The sequence below is a fragment of the Macaca thibetana genome, chromosome 5 (genome assembly GCF_024542745.1).
Source record: "Macaca thibetana thibetana isolate TM-01 chromosome 5, ASM2454274v1, whole genome shotgun sequence".
NCBI lineage: Eukaryota > Metazoa > Chordata > Mammalia > Primates > Cercopithecidae > Macaca > Macaca thibetana.
The window spans coordinates 95,446,427-95,471,070 of NC_065582.1; the positions used below are offsets into that span (position 1 = coordinate 95,446,427).

General features: G+C 34.1%; 1 protein-coding gene across 4 annotated transcripts in view; it reads right to left on the reverse strand.

The window, feature by feature from the left end:
- Positions 1-24,644, reverse strand: part of GRID2 (glutamate ionotropic receptor delta type subunit 2) — a 1,531,999-nt gene that overhangs the window by 336,031 nt on the left and 1,171,324 nt on the right. For all 4 annotated transcript variants that reach the window (XM_050790431.1, XM_050790433.1, XM_050790430.1 and 1 more), the window contains exon 11: positions 2,079-2,391. In XM_050790431.1, the coding sequence (XP_050646388.1) occupies positions 2,079-2,391 (313 nt within the window). The remainder of the gene's footprint in view (positions 1-2,078; positions 2,392-24,644) is intronic.

The following is a 24,644-nucleotide window of genomic DNA, read 5'->3' on the forward strand; positions in this document are numbered from 1 at the left end:
ACTACTCTGTGTGATCTCATTCACTCCCATGTCTTCAAAATTTCCTACATTCCAGTATCTCCTAAATATATATTAAGTCCAGATGTCTCTTTTGTGCATCTGACGAATATTTCAAACCACTAAGCACACATTAGTAATACTCTTTTGAATGTTTCAGAGATAGCTCAAACTCAATGTGCAGCAGAATGAATGTATCATTTCTCCTGTCATATATATTTTTTGGGGTTATATTTTTTCAGTAAACGAGATCAACATCCAATATACATAATTTTCTATTCAAAAACCTACGATAAAACTTTATCTCCTTTTTTTTCTTCAGCACTGACCCCCCACCACTCTATAGCTAATCAAAACCTACGGATTCCATTTCATCAATACTCTCCTTTTGACTCCCAAAGCTACCTTACCTTTGAGCAAGCCACACCAACTCTTTGCTCAGTTATTACAATAGTCTTAATTTGTCTCACTTTTCACAATCTGTTCTTATTGTGAACACTTATCAATCTGTTCTCTACATTATAACCAGAACATTTCTAGAGTAAAATTTGAACCTGTATTTTCCTGTTTATTATCTTTAAATATCTGATCATTTCAAGGATCAGTTCAAACTCCTGATAATAACAAATGTAGCTTCAGCCTCATCTTTACTACTTCCCCTCTGCTTGGATTATCTTGATTTCTCTCTCACTTCTTGCTCTGAAATTCCATCCTAACCATTTATGTCTCTTTTTCTCCATTCATCTTCTTCAAGAAGCTCTTTCCATAGTTAGCTCTGTCTCTCTATATAAAGTGTTACTTTTAAAAGCCTTCTCTGTGACATTAACATATATTAAGCTCTTCTACACCTATGTTCTCCTAACAGTCTATGCTTATCCTATCACAGAACTTTCTACCCACAATTGTAATCCCATGTTTATACATTTGTGTCTCATTAGACTTCTGTCGTGGCGCTATGATGGCAAAGACCCTCTTGCTCACCATCATACATTCAGTTCTTAGCAAAGTTCTACTTAGACAGTGTGGATTAAATATTTACTGAGTTAATTATTAATGAATGAACTAAAAGTGTGAAAAATATACAGTAACGGGTAAACTTAGAGCCCTGGATATGGAAAGGTAGAGGGAAAAGCATGCTTATAAAAGGTTTAAGGGCTAGATTAGAAGTGGGCAAGTGAGATGAAGGTTCTAGACTAATCTTTGATTAGTTAAATTAGAATAGAAAAATGAAGTTTAATGGAAGGTCCAACAGAAAATAGGAATAAAAAGTAAGATGTTATTCAGTTGTAAGTATTAGCACAAAAGTATAATGTCTCCATTGTAACAAACATCTCTCCTCTTCAATATATATGTAGAGCTTGCAAGAGACTATCAATTTTCTTACTATTTCATTCTCTATGAGGCAAGTCTCAAGTAAGGAATGCAATAAATATTATTCTATTTTGAAACAGTGAGAGCCAAATAATTAATCAGACAAGTTTAAAGAGTTGGGCAGATTGGATATTAAATAACAGAGCAATGACATTCTCTAGAAAATAGTGAAATTGTAAGTTAAATCACCAGTAAAGATTACATATCAAAGTGAAAGATAAAACATAAAATTTCTCATCAGTCTTAAATTAACCAAAGTCTTTTCAATGTCAATGAATATTTTTAATACATGAAATAATGTCTCTGAACAAAGAACAAATCCTAACATTTCTTACATATGTAAATAATTAAATAGTACCTTCTCTGGTAATAAGTAGTTTCATCCTAGTAAGGCTATTTCTCAGAAAGTGAGTTTGGAGAGAAAAATCAGATCTTGATGTTTTTTGTGAGCTTTACTTTTGACACTCACTTTTGCCTTTGTTGATGAAATTGAACTTGCATCAAAAGACAATGAACCATTATTGCTGGAAACCTGGTGTGTCTGAGATCCACTAGGAGGGAGAAGGAAATGTTCTTTTCTGAGCATTGCTGTGAGGACCCTTTAGAACACTTACTGATGTCACATACAGAACCTTATTAACTAAATACATGGCATGGGAAACATCACATTCTGTTTTTTTTAAATACTAGAATATAGTTTTGCTTCTTACCTTGTTGTACAAAAGATCCATACACAAACCACATGGAGTTGTAGAGAGTAGTAGACGTCATTGATCCCATTTGTAACCGTGGGGGATTAAGCCAGTTCAAGAGGTAGACCAGTAGACCCACCAGAAGGACTGTGCCAGCAATGCAAGCCCATAGAGAGAGATCAAATGGTGCAAGACAGGCAAACATATCCACTGTCTTTTCAGCCCTTCGAAGTAGTACCCCCACTGAGTAGTCCATGTAACGTGTTGTAAAGTCCACCACATTCTCACGGTCAGGAGTGATGGTTAAAGCAGAAATCCCTATGTCGGCTCTCTGAGAAATTGAAAGAGAAAGGAATACATTAACAATGTGAAAAACAATTTCATTTGTGCCACTTCAGCTTGCCTCGAGGAAAAAAACAGATGCCTCAGGCAATATAAATCTTTTTATATAAACTGAAAAACACTGCAAAGACTTCTTACAGAAGAGCCATGTGTGAATTTTGAATTTCTTACTGAAAATCTTGCCCCATCAGAGTCAGACAAATTACCTTGTTCATATTATCAGCGCATGTAAAATCAGTGAAGAATATTTCAGACACAGATTACACAGGGAGAAAATCGTCTTTTTTTTCCTGGGTGATTTTTATCAAAGTCATCATTAATAGTAAAGGAAAAGCTTATACTGGAGAATCCTTTCTAGGGACATGTTCCCAAGATATTCAACATGTTCTTAACATGTAAATTATTAGGTGGGTTATTTAGAAACTTCAACATGGCATTTTACCATTGGTTTATATTTCTCGGCATAGAAATTTATACTATTGGGCTCTAAACAGATTTTTTAGTTTTTACAGCACTAAGTTGTCTATGCCAAAGATCACTAACATGATTGTATTGCATAAATGTCAGGAATATTTTAATGAACAATTAATGATTTAAAAAAGATAATTCTTGGAGTAATAATCCCTTTTTTAATGTGTCTTCTTATATTCTCAGTGATAGCACTAAAATTTACTATTTTACTTATTTAAAATATAGCAGGATCTCAGTACAGCAGAGGGTAGATGACTTTACATTTAAATTGCATAATATGATAAAACATATTTAAATATCTAAAAGATGTATCTTGTTTGAAGTAATGATCTTCAGCTGTGATCAAAGCTGCATGATGTCCCTTCCAGACAAACACAAATACTAGTAAATTATTTTTTGAACATTTTCTCGTTATTTTCTTTTTAATTGTTTCATGAAAGAAGATAAAACTTGTTTTATAGCTTTTGGGGACAAAAACCACGAAAGACATGAAAAGTAACATGCCCAGTAGAATGCTAAACCAACTTGGATGAATCTAGTCTCAAAGTAATAATGCTTTTAAAAATATTCTAGCTAAAGTTAAGCAGTGTGTGTATGTGTTTGTATGTCTGTGTGTACCAAGTTCATATATATTTGTTGCTAGGCCCCATGCTAAGTATTTAAGGATTTTTTTTTTTTACTTAGTCCTTACAATGAGCTGTGAATTATGCGTTTTTCCTCTCCATTTCATAAGTGGAGAAACTAAACCTTAGAAGTTTAAGTAACTTGTTCAGATCTCAGCAAGTAAGTACAGAAGCCAGATATTAAAGCTACATTTTTCTTATTCCAAAGCCTGTGCTCATAATCATTTTACCATATTGCAGCTATCATTCATTTTCCAAATGAACCATATAGTAGTCACTTAGGATAATTGGTTCTAGGAAAATTTTTATATTAAAAGAGTGTGAAATTTTGCTGTTTAAACTGTACTATTTACATTATAACAAGACCATATTAGTATATGTACCATGGATCTACAATTATTAACTGAATGGCATCAAACTTAATAACACTATATGAAAATGAACTTGCAGAAAAATATTGCTTTCAAACTCATATATTTAATTTTATAGCAAGATACTGGGAATTGGGTCTTTTCAGATGGAAGATCTAACCTGGATGTTTAACTCCCTTGTCCTGTCTTTTCTGAGCTTTAGTTTATCTATTTGTGAAATGAATGTAACTGTTCAGTATCATTATTGTGAGCTGACTCATTTATCTTGATCTTAATGATGAATAAATAACTCTCTAAGATTCAATTAGGCTCTCAGAAGATGCATTTACTTTTTCAGGCCATTAAAGTACTATGGATCAGTAATTTACTAATTGATCACTAGTGACCCAAAGCATTTAATGACTCAACCAAAGTCAGAAAATTCCACCTGAGGAGGAATTTACTGACAACATGTTGATAGTATTTATAAAATGTTCATAAATATTTTTCTAATAAATAATTACATGTTTTACTTTTAAATGAATATAAATTGGAATAGTTACTGATTTTAATAACGGATACTTCTAAATCTCACAAAGTGAATTTTTAAAATAGAAGAAAAATATCTAAAGTTTTTTATTTAGGAAAAGGGAGCTGATTATTTGCATGTGCTAAACTGTTTATTAAATTTAACAATTACTTGTCATATATCTATAAACAAATTCCTAAATTCTGGTCTATTTTCAACACGTGGCTATTCTATTTTCAAGGAGAAATTTCTAGCCTCCCTGTGGAAGGCATATCAGAATCATATAATGAACTTTTTCTAACAAATACACACACACACACACACACACACACACACACACACTCTCTCTCTCTCTCTCTCTCTCTTTCCTGTCTCTGAGTTTTGTATAGTCCTTCCTAAAGAGATGCTTCACTCCATTCTTCAGAATCAATGATACAGCAGAACACTGTAATGGATAATGAGTATGTGGTAGTCCTTTCTTATATTAGAGGTGCTACACTGAAGCAAAATTTTAAAAAAGGCCAAGGATCACTAATTCAGAAAGACAGTTCTAAAATTTCCTAAATGTCAATAAACAATATAACCAGAAATAATCAAAGACAACGATTTATTCTTACCCTTCTTAGGTTTTTATTTATTTGGTCAACTCACTTGTCCACTTTTTACAATGACTTTCCACATCTTTACTCCCACTGTTATTACATAGAGAACACAGAAGATGTGAGATTAAAATTCATACTTATTTCTACGTTCCAACCTATAGCCCATATGCAGTCTACTCTATTTATCTGCTTTCAAAATACAGGAGCTGTCCCCTTTTCTAAGACTAACTTTCCATCAGTAAACGTATCAACCTCCATTTCAGATATTTAAGTCCCTGTCTCATGCATTCAACATCATCCTATTAACTAGATTTCCTATTAAAAGACTCTTTGTTTCTTGTTAAAATGAAATCAAAGAGATTGAGCCCTTCCCTCTACCCTCTGGTTACTCCATGTTACCACCTTTTCTCTCTATTTTTATATATCCCAGTCACTCTGAGAAGACTCTTTTTTTCCCATATTGTTGGGTACCCTATTCCTCATGGAAAAAGTACTTCTTAATTATTGTATTGTTGAACATAGCAGATATACTTCAAAGCTCATCTGATCAGGTCTCTTGACATTTAGCACTGATGATCTCTCCCTGCATCACAAAGACAACTTTCCCTTGAATTTAATGACATAACATGCATCTCTTTCTCAGTTCCTTTTTCAAGTTCATGTTAGCAGTTCTCTGGACTTGGGCCTACATCCTTTTCTCATTTGAGCTCTTCTGTGTTCATTACTGCTATTGTCCCCATCTACACACGATTTACAAATGTATATTTCTAGATGTGTATCTGAGCTCTGGGGTCTAGACTGATTTATATAACTACATAATTGACATTTCTGCTAAATGACTCGAAAATACCTCAAATTTAACATTTAACCTACCAACATCATACTCATGATATTCAACCAGTCCTCTTCCAACATCTCCTGCTTTAATGAATGGTGACTTTTTACATAAGTCATAAAACTTGTTAGCCTCATTGTCTTCTCCAGCCTATGCCCTCTATTAAATATATCACTATTGATTTCACCTCCTGAGAATCCTAATATCCATTCATTTCTCTATTTACAGTTTCATCATTTTCCTAGGCTCCAGCTCCTTGTAAGACTACCTGAAATCTACCTTTCTTCCTCTTCAATCTCCCTATTGTAGCCAAAGTAGTCTTTCTGTAGAGCAAATCTGATCCTGTCTCCCACCACACTTCAAAAATTTTCAATGAATTTGCATTGCTCTTTGGAGAAAGATTAAAAACATGGTCTATACAGGTTTAGGTAGGCTATCCCCAACCTGCTTTAACATATTCATATTGTACCATTTTCCCTTCCAGCAGTTCTTCCTGATGTATGGTCTTTGTACATGCTATTCCTACAGTCTGGATTGACCCTCCTGAAACTTCAAGTAAATGTTTTTACATATATATATATATATATATATATATATATATATGTTTGATTTTCATTTTCACAGGGAAGCTATCCACTATCGCTTTGACTGGAACAATAATTATTATTTACACTATCAGAAATTTACATCCATCACTTTACTAGCCATTATGACAGCTGTAAACTTACATATGTTTATATAATCTTTTCATTAATGTTTGACTCCTCCACTAGGCCATAAGCTACATGAAAGCAAGGATTGTGACTTTAAAACAAAATTACCTATCACATTTTCTGGCATAGAATTCATGGTCAATAAATACTTGCTATGAATATATGAATAAATAAAGATGGAGCTCCTACTAAACTTACATTACCTAATTATTATAAATCTTTTCCATCTTTTTGTCTGCATTCCCAACAGAGAGGTATTTAAATAATAAAAAGAAAATGGCAATATGAAAATTGACTGTTTTATAGCAATAATAATAGATTAATATCCTGAATAATTATGTCAATAATTAAAGTAAGGTTCTTGATTTATCAGTATATTTATGCTTACATTATTTGCAAATAGCCAAGATAGTCATCTACTACAGTAAATTCAATATATTACAAAATATTATATGTCAAATATTTAATGTAAAATGACTATTTAAATTTTGATTAGGACTAGCACTAAAGCTGGAATATAAATACATTTTAAAAATTATTTTAATTATATAGCCATAATATTTTCCTTGAGAGAAGATATAAGATTTGCATTCTCTCAAGTCATGAAAAGGAGATGGATGGATTATACAATGGAGCATAATTAATAAGCAATATAATCACTGAAACTTAGAAGCTTAGAGAAATTGAAATACATTTACTCTAAATTTAATCTGAAATAAATGATTATATGTAACAACTAAAGATCTAATTTATTCTTGAATATAATGCTGAGAACATTATATTGGCAAGATTAATAGTTATGCATTTAGTTAGTGCTTGCTATATACCTTTATACCAAGTGTCATGTTATGTGTTTTACATGCATTATTTTAATATTACACCAAGTCCAACTGCTTTTTCTAAGATGAAAAATTTGCATTTGAAATATTCTAATTATTATAAAACTTTGATTTTATAATGAATTAATACCTGCTTCCTTGTACTCTTTATTAGATATCTTAGTTTTGTCATCCATACATTATGTTATCATTCTAAATAGATCTGCCCTATGACAAGCTTTCAAACCTTTCCCAAGAGATGATGATTTTCTATCCCTCAAAATAACTTGTCATTCTTATGTGAACATAGTCTAATCAGTTTCTTCAGTTGATATAAATTATACACTTTTTAAATAAAATTGGAGGCTGAATCATTTTCATTAGGTGATTTTTAATACTACCTTATCCTAAATTTAAGGTTAAATAAAATTAAAAAAATTTTTTTAAATAAACACTATCAAACTAGTAGCCCACATAGTCTTATGCAGTTGAAACAAATGTTAGATTTTATATTTGTCTAGGTAATCTCATTCTTTGGTTCTTTTGCATCTTTCACATCTACTGTAATCTATACTTCTCATTCATTATGTCAACTTTATTTTACCAGGTTTGAGCCATTCAGAAGTTTGAGAAGCAAGCCTTTAATTCTTCATTCACATTACTAGTGAAGTACATACATTGGCAAGTTCAAAGTATGGCAATATGCCTCTAAAGTTCTACGCACTTTGATGATAGCTCACTAGTTAACACTTTAGTTATGGCTTTTCAATCACCTACAAATATTCTTTACTACATTGCCATCAAGCCAGGTTTATCTATAGAGTTTTAAGTGCTTTGTAAAAGGCATTGTTGAACTCAAAATACATATTTAATCAGATATTCATTTGCTCACGAATAGCTAATGCTATAAAAAACATGAACTGCTGTTTTAATCATTTAAAATACATCTGATTAATAATCCATTCTGTTACTTTATCTGAGAATAAAATCAAACTCACTGCTCTATCAGAATGAACATTTTATTTCTGATTTTGAATACGACAATTCCAAACTAAATATCACCTCTGTTTTTCATGTTTTGCACATACTGCTTGCAGTAATTCACATATTACCTCAGGAAACGCATTCATTCCAACTTTAAATATTTTTTGCAAAAAGCAGCAGCAAAACAGTTACTGAAGAGTTTTGGCACACATTTAACAAGTACTAGCTCTACTTCTGCCTACCTAACTTTCTAAACTATTTGTTTCCTTCTCTTGCTCTTCAAGAGAATAAACTTCTGTAAATATTTGAAATTTCTTGATAGTTTTCTTGAATATTGTTTGATTTTCTTTGGTCTTCAAATAATATTACAGTGTAAAGATTCCAGGTTTGCCTGGGAGAAAGTAAGGATTGAAGAAATGCTAAAGGAAGGAAGAAAGGGAGGAGGAAAAATGGGAGGGAGAGGCAGGAGAAGGAAGGAAAAAAGAGAAGAAAGGAAGGAAGGAAGGAAGGAAGGAAGGAAGGAAGGAAGGAAGGAAGGAAGGAAGGAAGGAAGGAAGGAAGGGGAAGGAAAGGAGGGAAAAGGGAAAAAGGGAGGGAGGGAGGGAGGGAGAGAGAGAGGGAGGGAGAGAGAGAGGGATTACAGATGTGAGCCACTGTGCGTGCCTGGCGTTATTATTCCTCATTTTAAAAAACATTGAGATTCAAATTGAAATTTCAAAAGATTTTATTTTAATTTTGAAGTAATTTCAAATTTTATAGAGGAATTGAAAGAACAGTAGAGAACTCTTGTATGTATTTTACGCAGATTTTTAAGCTTCTGTCACATTTGCTTTAGCATTCTCTCCCTTTCATTCTCTCTCACACACATACACACACACACCCTACACCTGCACCCACAGAAATACATGGAGGGAGGGAGAGAAAGAGGGAGGGAGAGAGAGAGAGAGGGAGGGAGGGAGGGAGGGAGGGAGGGAGAGGGAGAGAAAGAAGGAAGAAAGAAGGAAGAATGTATTCAAGTCTTACATCTGTCAGTCAATGATATACAACTTTGGGCAGGTAGCCAAAGATTACTCATCTCAAACATATATATTTCAGCATAGTATCAAATAGTTGTGTAAGGGCTGACATTATTACATTGTTGTTGATTTTAATGGGATTGTCATTATACTGTTTTGACATTAAATAAGAGGTTAGTAGTTTGAGATAGGCAATTATCATTCTAATTCTTTCTTTATTTAACTTAATTAATTCATTTATTTTGAGATAGAGTCTTTCTCTATCACCCAGGCTGGAGTGCAGTGGTGTGATCTCGGAACACTGCAACCTGCATCTCCTGGGTTCAAGCAGTTCTCATGCCTCAGCCCCCTGAGTAGCTGGTATTACAGGCGTGTGCCACCACACCCAGCTATTTTTTGTACTTTTAGTAGAGATGGAGTTTTGCCATGTTGGCCAGGCTGGTCTCAAACTCCTGACCTCAGGAGATCCACCGGCCTCGGGCTCCCAAATTGCTGGGATTACAGATGTGAGCCACTGTGCCTGGCGTTATCATTCTATTCCTCATTTTAAAAAAACACTGAGATTGAAATTGAAATTTCAAAAGACTTTATTTTAATTTTGAAGTAATTTCAAATTTTATAGAGGAATTGAAAGAACAGTAGAGAACTCTTGTATGTACTTTACACAGATTTTTAAGCTTCTGTCACGTTTGCTTTAGCATTCTCTCCCTTTCATTATCTCTCACACACACATACACACACATACTCCACACCTGCACCCACAGAAATACATGTAAACATATATACTTTCTATAATATATAAACATATAGGAATATACATACTTTTTTGAACCATTTGAAAATATGTTGTATACATCACACTGCTTTATTTCTCAGCACCTCAGGATGTATTTAATGACAACAACTATATTCTGTAACAGCATTGCATACAGTTATCAAATTTAAGAAATTTAACATTAATGCCATACATTAATCTATAGTTCATATTACAATTTTATAATCTTCCCAATTCTGTCCTATCCTAACAATCTAGTTTAGTTTGTGTGCCTCTTTAGTCTCCTTCAATCTGTAACAGCATTGGAACTATTTGGTCTCCAAGGAACTGACTGAACTCACCTGTGAAACACTCTACATTTGGTCCTTTTTGTAGAGTGGTCCTTTGATAATTTTTTTTTTTTTTTTTTTTTTTTTTTTTTTGCGAAAATTGGTTTAAGTTCTCTATCTCTACAGCGGTCAATTTTGGAAAATCGTATTTTTCCAAAGATGTTATCAGTATTGCTCAGGTTTTCAAATTTATTTGCATAAAGATGTACAAAGTAATCTGTTCTAAATTTTCCCCTGTATCAATAATTATTACTCCCTTGTCATATCTTACCTTGTATGTTTGTACTTATCCTGTTTTTACTTGATTAAATTAGCTAATGATTTATCTCTTTTATTGATATTTTCTAAAAAGCAGGACTTAATTTATTAACTCGATCTACTATTTTTTCTGGTAGTTACCTTATTACTTTCTCTTTTTATGTTTATTATCTTCCTTGTGTCATCTTTTAAAATTTGTTGTACTTTGTATTTGGATATGAGAATCTAATCTATTTCTAGTTTTTTATTTTTATTGATATAAACTTTGAAGACTTTTTTCTTTTTTCTTTTTTTTCTGAAACAGAATATGGCTCTGTCTTCCAGGCCTGAGGGCAGTGACACGATCTCGGCTCACTGCAACCTCCGCCTTCCAAGTTCAAACAATTCTCGCATCTCAACCTCCCGAGTAGCTGGGATTACAGGCATGTGCCACCACACCCAGCAAATTTTTTGTATTTTTAGAGACAGGATTTCACCACATTGATCAGGCTGGTCTCGAACTCCCAACCTCAGGTAATCAACCCACCTTGGCCTCCCAAAGTGTTGGGATTACTGGAGTAAGCTACCACACCCGGCCAAGAGTATTAATTACTCCTTTAAATATTCTTTGCCGATTCTGATACATATATTTTTATTACCACAAATTTTTAAATAATTTTTTTTTTCTCTTTTCTACAGCTGTTTAACAAAAGGATTTCTTAATTTCAGGTGAAAAGCCTTCTCTTATTATTCTTCTAAATTTCTAGTTTTATTGTATTTTGATCAGGGAACACTATTTGTAATAAAGTACTTAAACAGAATTTAATAGTGTTTTCTTTGAGGCCAAGCAATATATGATTGGCTTTTGTCAATGTTCCATGTATGCTAGAGAAAATGGCATATTGTCAGGTTATAGTGTTTGATCCATATCCCAAAAACGTATCTTATTTAATCTATTCTTTATGTCATTTATTATGGTGTAGGTTTTGTTATATTTACCGTGTTTTTCTATGTAGCTTGGTTTCTTTGGTAATTTTTCTTTTGCTATCTAGAAAGATTTGCATGTTTATTATAGTTTTTACCTCAATATTTACAACTTTTACAATGCTTTACTCCTTTTTTTCCCAGTTAACCTTTTGAAAATTTTAAATAAAATCTGTTACTCTCACTTATTCCCTAAACTGCATTACAATAACCTATTTTCCCCTACTTTTCCCATTTCCTTTCATTTTTAAATACTATTCTTTCATTTTTAGAGCATATGACGATTTCATATTATTATCTAATCCATGTCTCCAACTTTGCTTACTATTAGTCATTTTGCTAAAGATTCTCCTGTTATCTTTTGGTTGAATGAAGCTCATTCTGTAATAAACCCTGCTTGGTAATACTTTACTATATTATAATATGCTGATGGAATAAATATGAAAGGACATTTAAGATTTTGGATATTCATATCCAAAAGAATTTTGTAATATCTTTACTTTAGTAAGTGATATTGAATGTTTTTTCTTTTATTGTATGTGATTTCTTTGTCAGCCATTCTTTTGGGAATTACTCTAGCTTTTCAGAATTAATTGGGTAACTTTTATGAAATGTCTTAATCATTTGGTCTATTCTTTCCTGAAATGAAGAAAACAGGTAGGATATAACATTATTAATTTGTTTGTAAACAAATTACATTTTTGTCATATTGCACATATATTTAATTGTTTTCTATTTCTTCTTGAGTCAATTTTAATGATGGGATGTTTTCCTTGATAATAATTCATGTCATAAGTTTCTTTCAAATAATTAGGATAAAGTTGTGCTTAATGTTTCATCATGCTTGTGAAAATTTTTCTTAATTGTGGTATACACATTCTTTCTTTGATGCTATTATTTATGCATTTCATTTTCTGAAACCAGACATGCCAAAGGTTTTTGTCTGTTTTACATCTTCTCAAAGAACTGTTTTTTCCCTTCAGTTAATCCTATTGATTTATGAATTCTAAAATATAGATTTTAATGCATTTTCACTAATGGTTTTTATTTTGTTTATCGAGTTGAAGGCTTGATAAATTATTTTAATTTAGTAATTAAGTAGAGTTTAAAGAGGAATATGTTTCTGTAAGCAAAGTTTTAAGAATAGTTTACGTGTAGTGCTTTTGTTATCATTATTTTCTAAATAGTCTATACGTTTAGTTTTTATTTCCTCTTTGCTCTAGGAACAGTGTATGAGAGTTTTTTCTCATTTGCTGTTTTTACTTCCAAGCGGTTTGAGATTTTGTCTTTGTCTAAAATGTTACTCATCTTAATTTTATTGTATTTTAATCAGGTAATTTGTTAGGTATTACTTACGTTGTATATAAGTTTTGGAGGTTGGGGGGCGCATGATATATTATCAATTTTTATAATTAACCTATGGGTATTCACTGTCTGTAGGACACACATTTATATCAAATATATATTAATTATGCTATTTATATTATATTAAATAAAGTTTAAAAATGTTATCCTTTCAGTCTTCTCTATCAAAACTCACATGTTGATGGTCCATGATTCATAAGTAACTTACAGATGTGTTTATGTTTGACCACAGTTTTAAAATACTTCAGCCAGAATTCAAAATTAGTAAAGTCTACAAAAAAATTCAAAGTTACAATTTTATGTGAAAATTGTTGGAGTCTGTTTCAAGCAACTCGTTGAATCTGAGAGACAGCGCCCCCTTGGAAAGTTCATGAGATCTTCAATTCATGTTAGCTCTCACAATTCAAGTACATTGTGTACCTAGGTACTATATCCAACTTTACTTTTTTATCTCAACAGCCTGATCTCTATTAGGTATTTGAATTTATTGTCCTTCATTTTCTTTCTTGGTTTATTAGTCTAACTGATCAGCACAGCAGATTACATAAGATAGCCACAAAGTTCTTCCTATTCTGGTATTCCTGCTCGCTTGCAATGTACTGTTTAGCTCTTCCAACCATTGGTGCAGTCTATTTCCCTATCTTTTAAATCTGCGATTAGCCAGGGACTTGGTTTGGTCAATGGGAGAGAAGCAATGTGATACAAATAGAGCATTAGAGGGCTGGCACAATGGCTTGCCATCTATCTTGCTGTGCCAGGAACCCTGGATCACCATGTGAATGAGTCCTAATTTGCTTGCTGAAGAGTGAGAAGCCATGCAGAAGATAACAGAAGTGCTGCTACTGAGCCACAACAGCAAGTTGGCAATGAAATATTATGCTCCCTGCTGAGCTCATACCCTGCTCTTTTCTGCAGTTTGTACCCTTCCAAATTAGGACAATTAATGGATTTTTTCAGGGTCACGTAAAAAACAGCTATTTCTTACAAGTGTGCTTTTTTGAAATCTGCCAATTCCTGGTTCATTGAGGGTACCCTTACTTAATTTAGAGTACTGTTTTAAAATTTCCTCTAATTTTCTATGTATTTGTCATATCATATGAGATCTAAAAAGGGGAAGGGAGATACTTATGTTTTCTTCAACATCTCAAGTAAATAGATATTTCAAAAATTTTAAAAATTTCTTTAATGGAATCATTTTGAAATGTCTTCCAAGCTCAGTAGAGACATAGGAAAATAAATATTTCAATAGGGCTTACACATGATAAGTCAGTGAATATTATTTTCAAGTGCTTACAATGTTATTCATTTCCCAAGTTTTATTAAAAATGTGGAAAAGGGAATTCTCTAACTTGGATTCCCAGTGACATGCAGTAATTTAAACCATGTTAGTGTATTTAGCTGAACATGGAGGTTGGGCCAATATAAAAACAAAACATAAAAGTGAAACTTTTATATACCACAGAATGGCTAATAAGTCTACCATTTATAAAACAGAGAAGCAAAACTAAGATGAAAAATAAATAAGTTTAAACACTGAACTGTAAAAACTGTGTATGAATATATTCTAGGTTTTTTTTTTTTTTTTTTTTTTTTTTTTTTTTTTTTTTGAGACGGAGTCTGGCTCTGTCGCCCAGGCTGGAGTGCAGTGGCCGGATCTCAGCTCACTGCAAGCTCCGCCTCCCGGGTTTGCGCCATTCTCCTGCCTCAGCCTCCCGAGTAGCTGGGACTACAGGCGCCCGCCACCTCGCCCGGCTAGTTTTTTGTATTTTTTTAGTAGAGACGGGGTTTCTCCGTGTTAGCCAGGATGGTCTCGATCTCCTGACCTCGTGATCCGCCCGTCTCGGCCTCCCAAAGTTTTAAATGGTCAAATTATATAAAATCAGCCTATTTTCTTCCTGCAGGTAAAAGAAATGCCCAAAATATCACTGGCTTAAAAATCAACATGGAAGAAATTCCCTGGCTGACTGTCCCAGGTTTATCAAGCTTTCAGAGTTAAGAACCAAACTTATTTTTTCTTGTTGCTCTGTGCTTCTCAGTACATAGCTTCCAATTCATGTCTTTAGAGGGCTGCTTGAACACAAGCCATCCTATTAACATTACAGCCAGAAGAAAGGAGGAAGACAAGAATAAGAATAAAAACCCTTCCTTTAAGAACACTTCTCAGAGGCATCACATGATATTTCTGCTTAAATATGACTGGCTACAACTTAGTCACATGACCACATGAGCTCAGGTGAGAAACTGGGAAATTCCTATTGTGGGAAGTCTGTTTCTGGCTATTATGATTTAGGAGCTGTATCACTAAGAAAGGAGAGAACAGATATTTATAAACAATTAACAGCCACCGCTACATTTCCTCATATGTAAACACTGTTTTGAGACTGAAAAAGTTCTTTTAGACTCTTTTCTATTTTTATATATACACAGGTCTATACATTTTTTTCCATAAATCTTATCATAATGTAATGTAATCTTAGAGAAATACATGTTTATCCCTACCCAGTCTTTCTAAATACTGCACAGAATTTCGAGCAATAATCATTTTTGTCACTTCTGTATTTTTAACACATTGATAGCACATGAATAGACGCTCAATAAGTGTTTATTGATTATGAAGGTACTCTGATTAATTTACATATTTTCACTCTGAAGGTGTTTTTGAATGTTTCCTGTTTCTTACCTATTAAAATTAATAGATGTTTGATCCTGCAATTTGAGTACATTCATTTGAAAAGTGTTTCTTGGGTTTTGTCATACTGATAAGTCTCAAAATTAGTATTTTTCATTAGTTCAACAGATTTTTGTCTCTGACAGCACAATAGTGACAAAAACATTATTTTAGTTTAGCTTCTGTGTCGTAAGTCTTATTGCTACACCGTTTCTCAGAAACCACGTGCTATTCCTTCTCCTAGCTCCCTCTTCAGCAGGCCGCCAAGCCTACTCACATGCTGATCGCATTTTGAAGTCCTTATAGGAACAGTTTAGTTTTCACTAGTCTCTGAACCAGCTTTTATCTTCCAGCCTGATTATATATACTGAAAAATACCTAGTTTTCCTTTTCTAATGTATTTTCACCTGAGTTTGTGACATTTCCTCCCTAGAGTTTACAGTTATTCTTCCTTTCTCTGTTTTTCTGTGTCTCTCCTATGGGACTTATCCCATAATATCTGTTTTATATTCCCAATTTCAATATAAACTTCTTGATGTAGGTATTTTATCTTCGTAGTCTTCTATCTCCCTAAATATTTTCTCACTGCTTTGCCCACAGTAATTTTTCAAAAATGTTCTCCAAGAAAGATCTGTCTCTCTCAACTTACTTGCTCTGCTTGTTCTTTGCAATTTGGTAGTAATAAGTGGTTTTATATAACCTTCAATTCTAGCATTCAAGGAATAGATTCTTGGCTACATACTGCCTGAAAAAGAGTCTGCCCCATTTTGTCATTGACTTAAAGGTTTTTTTCCCATATGAAGCTCTTAGCCAGGCCCTCTGACCTTGGTAGCTTGGGTTCTAATATTTTTCAGCCCAGATATGTGGGATAAACCTCCATATATGCTAGCTGTACCACAACCCTGCACACAATATATCACCACCTTCCTTTTACTAAGGCCAAATGTGACACTCAAAGTAAACAGCTTGCCTGAGATTATAGGTGAACAAACTGTGGAATTGGCCATGTACCCTATAATATGCTTGATAAATTCGATTAACTTTCTGCTTTATGGTTTCTGTATAATCTCTTCCTCCTAATTACTTTCCCAATCCTTATTCTTTGCTCTATTTTGTTTTCTAGCACATATGTCCTTTTTAATTCGTACTCTTATTTTTCTAACTTCTGATTTATACCTAAGCAATACTCACACTAGGGAAGTAGGAGAAAGAGATTTCCCAGACATGGTGGTAAGTGTATATGTATATAATTGAACATATAAGGCATTATAGGCAATTATGTAAATTTGAGTTGAAGGAAAACTGTTGGAAGGTTATAGGGAGGGTGTAATATGATCTGACATTTAAAAATAATCACTTTGGCTGCTCTGTTAAAAATAGATTATAGGGAAAAGAGCAGTAGCATAGTGATCAGTTAAAGGGCCACTGACTGAAGTAGTCCTAAAGAGAGAAAACAGTGGCTTTCGAGTGTTGAGAAGTGATCATATTTATGGTATATTTCAGGTTTACAGCCAGACAAATTTGCTGATGCATTGCATATAAGGCGTGACACAGAGAAGAGAAGTCTACAACAACTCAAAGGTTTTGCACTGAGTAACTTGAAAACTGGAGTTGTCATACACTACAACAGACCAGGATGGGGGAAAGGGATGAAATCAGGAATTCAGTTTTGAACACTTAATGTTTGAGGTACCCATTAGAAATGGAAAATGCTGAAGGTGTTGTGAGAAATAAAAGTCTGTAGTTCAGGTGAGAGGTCTGGGTTAAAGAAACAATTAGGGAAGTGGTCTACTTACAGATGATAATTGAATCCATAAGATGGGATGAGTTCACCAAAAGTTTACTATGCAAGTAGTGGATATGTGTTGATCTCCTCTCTCTCTCTGTCTTTCTGTCTCTCCCTTCTCTATATAGCTGCTTAGCTCTTGAAGACCAAGAACTCTGTGTTCTATACTTTAAGTATTGTCCAAAAATTACAGCTACATATTAGGCCTCAATAAATGCTTATTGAATGCTAAGTGGGAAAAAAGGTACAGTTATAAATTACAGTAGTTTAGGAATTATCTGTAGCATTAGAAGAGGCTTAAAAATATACCATTTCTATAATTCCCAAGAGATAATGCTGTATCTTTGAAGAAACAGACCATCAGAAAGAGTTTTCCAGTCATATAGAGACTTCTTCAATTTTCTAAGAGGCCATCTGAAGGCTGCTTATGGGCAAAGAATACGGAAGCAATTGCTGACTGAAATGCCCAAACTGCAAATACACATTTCAATCAAATGCAAATCAAGTATAAAAACTAGAATTGCGTGAATTTTTATCTTCATTGTAGTAAAATTTTCAATCATTGTAGAATTCACTTAATGTGGCTATTATAGATGTTTTAGGAGCTCTGCAGGGGAGGGGAATGAAAGCTGTTAATAAGAAGATTAACTAGCTCCCAGAAACAGTTTGTCTCTATGAGAAGTAAATCAATTCTGGCTGTTCTCCTAGTGATTCTGTGCAGTATCAAATGAAATATAAAATGAGTAAGAGAGACACTCAGATGTCCTCACACTTCCAGAGGGAACCTCTGAAGTCAAACTGCAGTTACCTCCTACCTGGACACAGCTGAGCCTTGTTAGGTCTCGATTTTTGTTGTTGTTGTTGTTCTTAGTCAAGGAACCTTTACTTATTTTAAAGCCTGTCATTACAAAATTACCAAATTACAAAAAGAAAACTCAGGATCATTGAGACTTAGAACAACTGAAATATGAAGTATCCAAATGGAAGGCAAGAGTAAGTTCACAGTTATCTTTCAAGGTATGGCTCTGCTTCCAAATATTCATTCTGAATATTTGTATGTCAAGTGAAAAAAAATCCTTTAAATGAGGTTGGAACATTGATTGCTAGAGTGAGTGAAAATTTAAGTTTCCATTTGTAGTTTTAATGTTGTACTAAAGGATGTTTCCATTTCTCTTTAATATTAAAATTAACCTTTTCATTTAGTAAAGTACTCACCATTGCAAAAACGGAGAAAGAGGAAATATATTCTGTATTGCATCAACTACCTTTCTAGGCTATAATAAATGTTTATTATTCTCTTTTACTTGTAGCATATTTCTCTATGTTTATAATTTCGAGAGTAATGGAGACTAGAACTGGCATGTTAAATAAAAACGACCAAGCAATCTAAACACAATACCTCACAATTATGCCCAGAGAACATAGAGAATTTGTATCTGCAATGCCCTTTAAAAGTTACTTATAGTATCCTCACCCAAATCTCTACCTTCTTATATGCCTGGATGTTATCTTACTCATTACTTTTATCTCCAAACCATGATCAGGGATAGATGAAATTCTAGGTAATAGATGGCATTTCAATAGCCAGCAGTGGATTTCAGGATTTATCTATCCTTAAGTTATCAGATTTTCTCATCATAGCTTCAGTTGGATAACCTGTAACCTACCAAATCTTTTTATTTATAATATTTTACTGAATTTTTTTTGTCCTTGTCTATAAGTTCTCCTTAAATCTAAGAGCCATTCCTGGATGGCATCATTCCCTTTGGCAAATGTTCACTTTCTGTTCTTTAGTTTTGATTCAGGACTTATTATTCACCACTTATCTGTGCTTGCCATCTATTAGGCCAAGTACTTAATGATTCAAGTCCTTTATCTGATTGAATTGCTCCTTGCTGTTTGCAATGTCTGCCAATTAAATATCACCTGCAAATTTAGAAAATTGCTCCTACAACCATTCACTAAGTCATTTGCATCTACATAATTTATTTCCTTTCACAGATCTCTCTTTATTCTTTTCCTTCATTAGTGTTAAAATCCTTCCCTATCAACAACAAATATTTTTGGCCATGCTTTTCTCTTGTACTTATGTACAAACAGGTTGTATGATCTCCCACATCTATGTTTTAGTTTCATCCTACATGCATATCCAGTGGATTAATTTTGAACACTCACCATTCAGACGTGCAAACATGTATTCTTGTGACCACATGTATTTCTTTTTAACTGCCTGCCTGTGTACAGCTGACATACTCTGGGAAACTCAATCTGTCTATTACTACTTGTTTAATCTCATGTAAGAATGAAAATCTTAGCCACTGTCCAATTTAAAGTCTCTATAAGGGCTTCCCTTCTTTTTACGTATTTTACTCTGTTCCCCTTTGCAAAGCTATCTTCTCATTTCACAAGGACTGCAAGCATTTACCACAGGACTGTCACTGGCAGGTGTGTTGTAGGGGAGAAATTCTTCTTTGGTGGGGAGTTTTCTTGGCCCATACATGTATTTTTAAGGCTGGTTTGCAGTAATGAAAACATGTAAGACTCTTTTGTGTGATCATGGAACATTTTTGATGGCTTTCTGGCACCCAGCTGAGATCCCTTTTTCATTCACAAGCATTGCTCCTCATAACAGGGCCTTCTCCTGATCCCAGTGGGTGGTGGGCTCTCCCTGCACAAGGCTCTCCCTGGCCTTTGTCCTTGCCAGCTCCTCCTCCTCCTCTAGACCATGGGAATCATAGGTGTTCCTGCCACCCTAAACTTGACTGCCTAGGAAACGGTGGTCAGAATGGTGGGAATTGTGCCTCCCTGCAGCATCTTCTGCTAGCATAGAGAGATAGGCTCGACCTTATAGGAACGATGCCTGATCCTTCCCACCTGCCCCTGGCAAGCCCCGCTCCAGTGTGGATGGAAAAGGGGGCAACTCATCACATTCTCAGGTTCTCTGGACTCTCTTCCCAAAGTTAACTCTCTCCTCCCTCTAGTTTTTAAATTATTTCCCCTCGCAGCAAAAATAATTAACACCTGTGCTCCTAACCCAGGCTCAGGTGGAACAGTTTAGGACCTTAAATAATCATTCTGTGCATGATCTTCCTATTACTCCAACATTCCCAATGGAATGTTGGAAATTCTCAACATTATTCATTTGGGTTCCAGATGCTCACTTACTAATTGTTCCTAGACAATTCCATGAGAATGTTCCTCAGGTACCACAAAATCGAAATGTCTATAGCCAAATTCTGTGTCCCTGTTGCCCTTTTCCAATCTGCTTTTCCTTCTGTATGCCCTATTTTTGTTGCAGAGTGTTCATCTGCCCATTTTCCTCTGCAAAATTTCTCACCAAGTCTCAACCCTTCCTTCTCTTCTTCTCCAAGTTAATCAATTTCCATTATTATGCCATAGAATATTAACTGTTTTCTCAAACTCATTCTTTTTGTTAGTCTCCTATTACTGTTGTTTTAATTTAGACATTCCATTATTCTTCTCTAGATTGTTGAAAAAGCCATTTGTTTTTTCTCTTCCTCACTCCAATGCATTCTCTGGCCTACCTCAGCTATCTTTCTCAAACATAAGTTAAATCACATTTTTCTCTTTTGTAAAACTCTTCTATAATTTGTGCAGGCTAAATGATAAGGTGCAAACTCTTCATCGCGGCAAACATGCTTTTATAATTACCCCTATTGTTGCCTCTTATACTCCTACTCATCTCTAAGACCTAGCTTAAATTTCTCCTCTTCTGTGAAATATTTTCAACTCCCCAGGCAGAAGCTTCCACTCGGCCCCTGAGTTGCCATGGCACCCTGTATGTAATACCCTATGGCATTTTTCACACTGTGTTTTAATTATTTATCTACACATTTGTTTTTCATGTGCACTCAGAGATCTTTGAAGGCCAAGGAACAGTATCTTCCACTCCTTTGTATCTATGATGCCAGGCACAGTGCCCAGATTACAACATGCATTCAAAAACATGTACAGATAAATGGATGAATTTAGGGCATACTGCTGTGTACTTGGCATACAAAGTAAACATAACCTTAGCCTTCTGGTTTCCAAAACAGGGAAGAGGGTCTCTCTCTCCCTCTCTTTCTCTCATTCTTTCTCCCTGAGATTGTATATATACACATTTATAAATGTAGATATATATAGATAGATGTGTAATATTACACAAAGGTAATTTGAGAAGAAGTGGAGTAGGTGTTCTTAGAAGACGAGATTACTAAGAGATGGGAGTAGTTTGAAAGTCTCATGGGACAAAGTGCAAGTTTAGCTAGGGTTGAGAATTTAGGATGATGAAGTGAGTACAGGCAGTCTAGGCAGATTAAAGTTGAATGTCATCTAAATGGAGTGTGATTAAATGCAAGAGGGAAGTGAGATACAGACTGTAGAGTAGATTGCAGGCCTTTCTAAAAGTTTTAAATTTTTTTGTGGAAAGAAGACACAGGTGTTTGAGAAAGATGGGTGAATTTTGAGAAGTTTAGAAATGCAAATCTTTTACATCACACCCCAAATCTTTCTGTATATAATCTTATGTTTTGTCTTCTACTCATACTCTGTCTGAACTCCTATCTGAACCTTTTTCAAATTTGCAGGTTTAAAAAATAAAACAGCTCTGAACTGTTTGAGTATTGTTTTTCTCACTGACATGTAACTGGGTTTATTTAAATGCTTTGGAGACAAAACGTATATTAAAACTCTGTTTTTCTCTGGAAACTGGTAAAGGAGATAAGCACTTGGATCCTGGAGCCAAACTTCCTAAATTTGAATCATTAATTCTCTACAACTTGGCTATGTGACCATGGGCAAGTTACTTCACCTCTCTCTGTTTCATCATCTGCAACATTGGGATAATAGTAGTACTTATTGTTGTGAGTATTGAGAGGTAATAAATACATAGTATGTGAGATGGTGTCAGGAATAAGTAAGCTCTCTATGAGTGCTAGTATAACTGTTATATGGTCAGTCTCAAGCTAGGCTTTTAAATTCCTTTTGTGTTAATTGCAGTGTTTTGTGTTAATTGCAGTGTTGTCAAATCTATTATTGATGACAAGTATGTCATCAAATTCTGGTGATGTTTTATTATGAAATACAGCATATTAAATAATTCCAAGCATATATAACACAGAGCTATAGCTTTAGTTTACAAAAGCACTAACCAAACATATTTCATAAACTTAACTTTCTAAAAAATTATTAACTGCCTTTCTCCATTGCAATATATTTGCTTTTGGATTTATACTGCCTACTAGTTTCTCCTTTTGAAACTCTAAGTTCATATCTTTTATATCTATTCAGTGGGGTCTTAGTATTGTTGATTTTGACTTCTTCATGTAGCAGTGAAGCAGTGACACAAGTCACCATTACACTTTTACGAATATTTTCTAACATTTTGTTTGTAAATTAGTTCATTATGACTTTTTATTACTGTTGATTTAAATGTTTGTGTACATGTAACTATTGACAGTTTCCTTGTAACTTATTCTATTGTTTTCAAGTCCACGAAGGATATCTTTTGTTTTTCCTGTTTGGTATCTAATTCCCCTTCTTCTGATAACAGCATCCCACTTTTCCTTGGGATTCACTACTCCACAAGGCTTGCTCTAGGTGTTTTGTATATAGCTACTCCTACTCTCTGTGCTCCACCTGGACAAGTGGTGTAGGCCTGGCATTGAGAGCACTGTCTCCTCTTGAATGCGGTACTTCGTAGTCAGAGCCAGTGAGTGTTAAAGCTGAGGCTCTGTATTGGAACTGCAGGTAAAAGAGAATTTGTGTTTATATTGGGATAGATAGAGGATGGAATCTAAGCCTAGAGCTACTAAAAGTCATGTTACTGCAAAGAGAGGAGAGCCTACCTGAGAATTGGGGCAACACACACACAAAGAAAACACAGCTGAGATGGAGCAAGCGATACCAAGGCCTGATGAAAGGAGCCTGGATCTCATCCCTGAATAGGCCAGTTTTGTGAGAATTAAATTATCTTTTCACTTCAATTGGATTGCCATTTGCAACCAAAGACACCTAATTAATTTAGCTTAGAATATATGGGAAGGTTATTTTCAAGATAGAGAATACCTTTTTTAAGAAATGGGGAAGGAGCCAAGAATTTGAAAGAGACTGAAAATAAAAGAGAAGTAGGGATAAAGAAAGGTAGAGGGGCAATTTAAACTTCATCTAAATGCAGATTGGCCTCAAATGCCTGTGCCCATTCTATATCCTCATTCAAACTCCAGACTTATGTATTAGATTACTTATTTCATTTTCCATTTGGAGAGCTCCAAAGAGGTATATCCATAGTTGTTAAGAGAATGGAATCCAACAATTTAAGCTAATATCCTGGTTCTTCCACTTATTAGCTATGTGACCTTGAGCAAGGTATTTAAATTCTCTATGACTTGATGTCTTAAATCTACATAATGGGCATAATAACAATCTATTTCATCAAATTATTATGAGCATCTAAGGAGTCAATACCTGTAAAGTTTTAGAATAGCATCTGGCTATTATTACTCATTTCTAAAATAGTAGTTTTGATTTTACATTCTGCAACTCCTGGCTAAATATTTCCTTCATTCATTTCTTCTGTGCCAATAAATGATACCACTGTCAATTAACTTGAAGTGAGAGTGGCTGAATATAACAAGTTGTTTAATTAATGGACAAAATATTTAAAATAATAAGAACAAAAGCTCAAAGTGTAGTATTTCAACAAAGATAAAAACATTTTACATAAAGTTCAAATTTAGTAGGCTATAGTAGGTTAATTGATTTTAATAAAGATCAGTGAGATCCCATTGAATGGTTATTAATTAGGGCAGTGTTACTATCTAATGTATGCCACGTGGCCACCATTCATTCTTTTATGTACAAATATTTTCCAGATATTGAGGCTTCAGTAGTAAACCAAATATATGAAATCTCTCCCCAACTTAAGCTTACATTTTACCAGAGGAAGACAAATGAACGACTTTAGTACATAATAAAATAATTATCAGCATTATAAAGAACAATAAAACAGAATAAGAGAGAGAGGTAGCACAAAGGATGGAAGCTGTTCTTTTGAATAGGATGGCAATGGCAGTCCTCTCTAATAACTTTTAAGCAAATGCCGAAAAAAAATGAGGTGGACAGAGAAATATCTGGGGGGACAGCAGTTTAGGCAG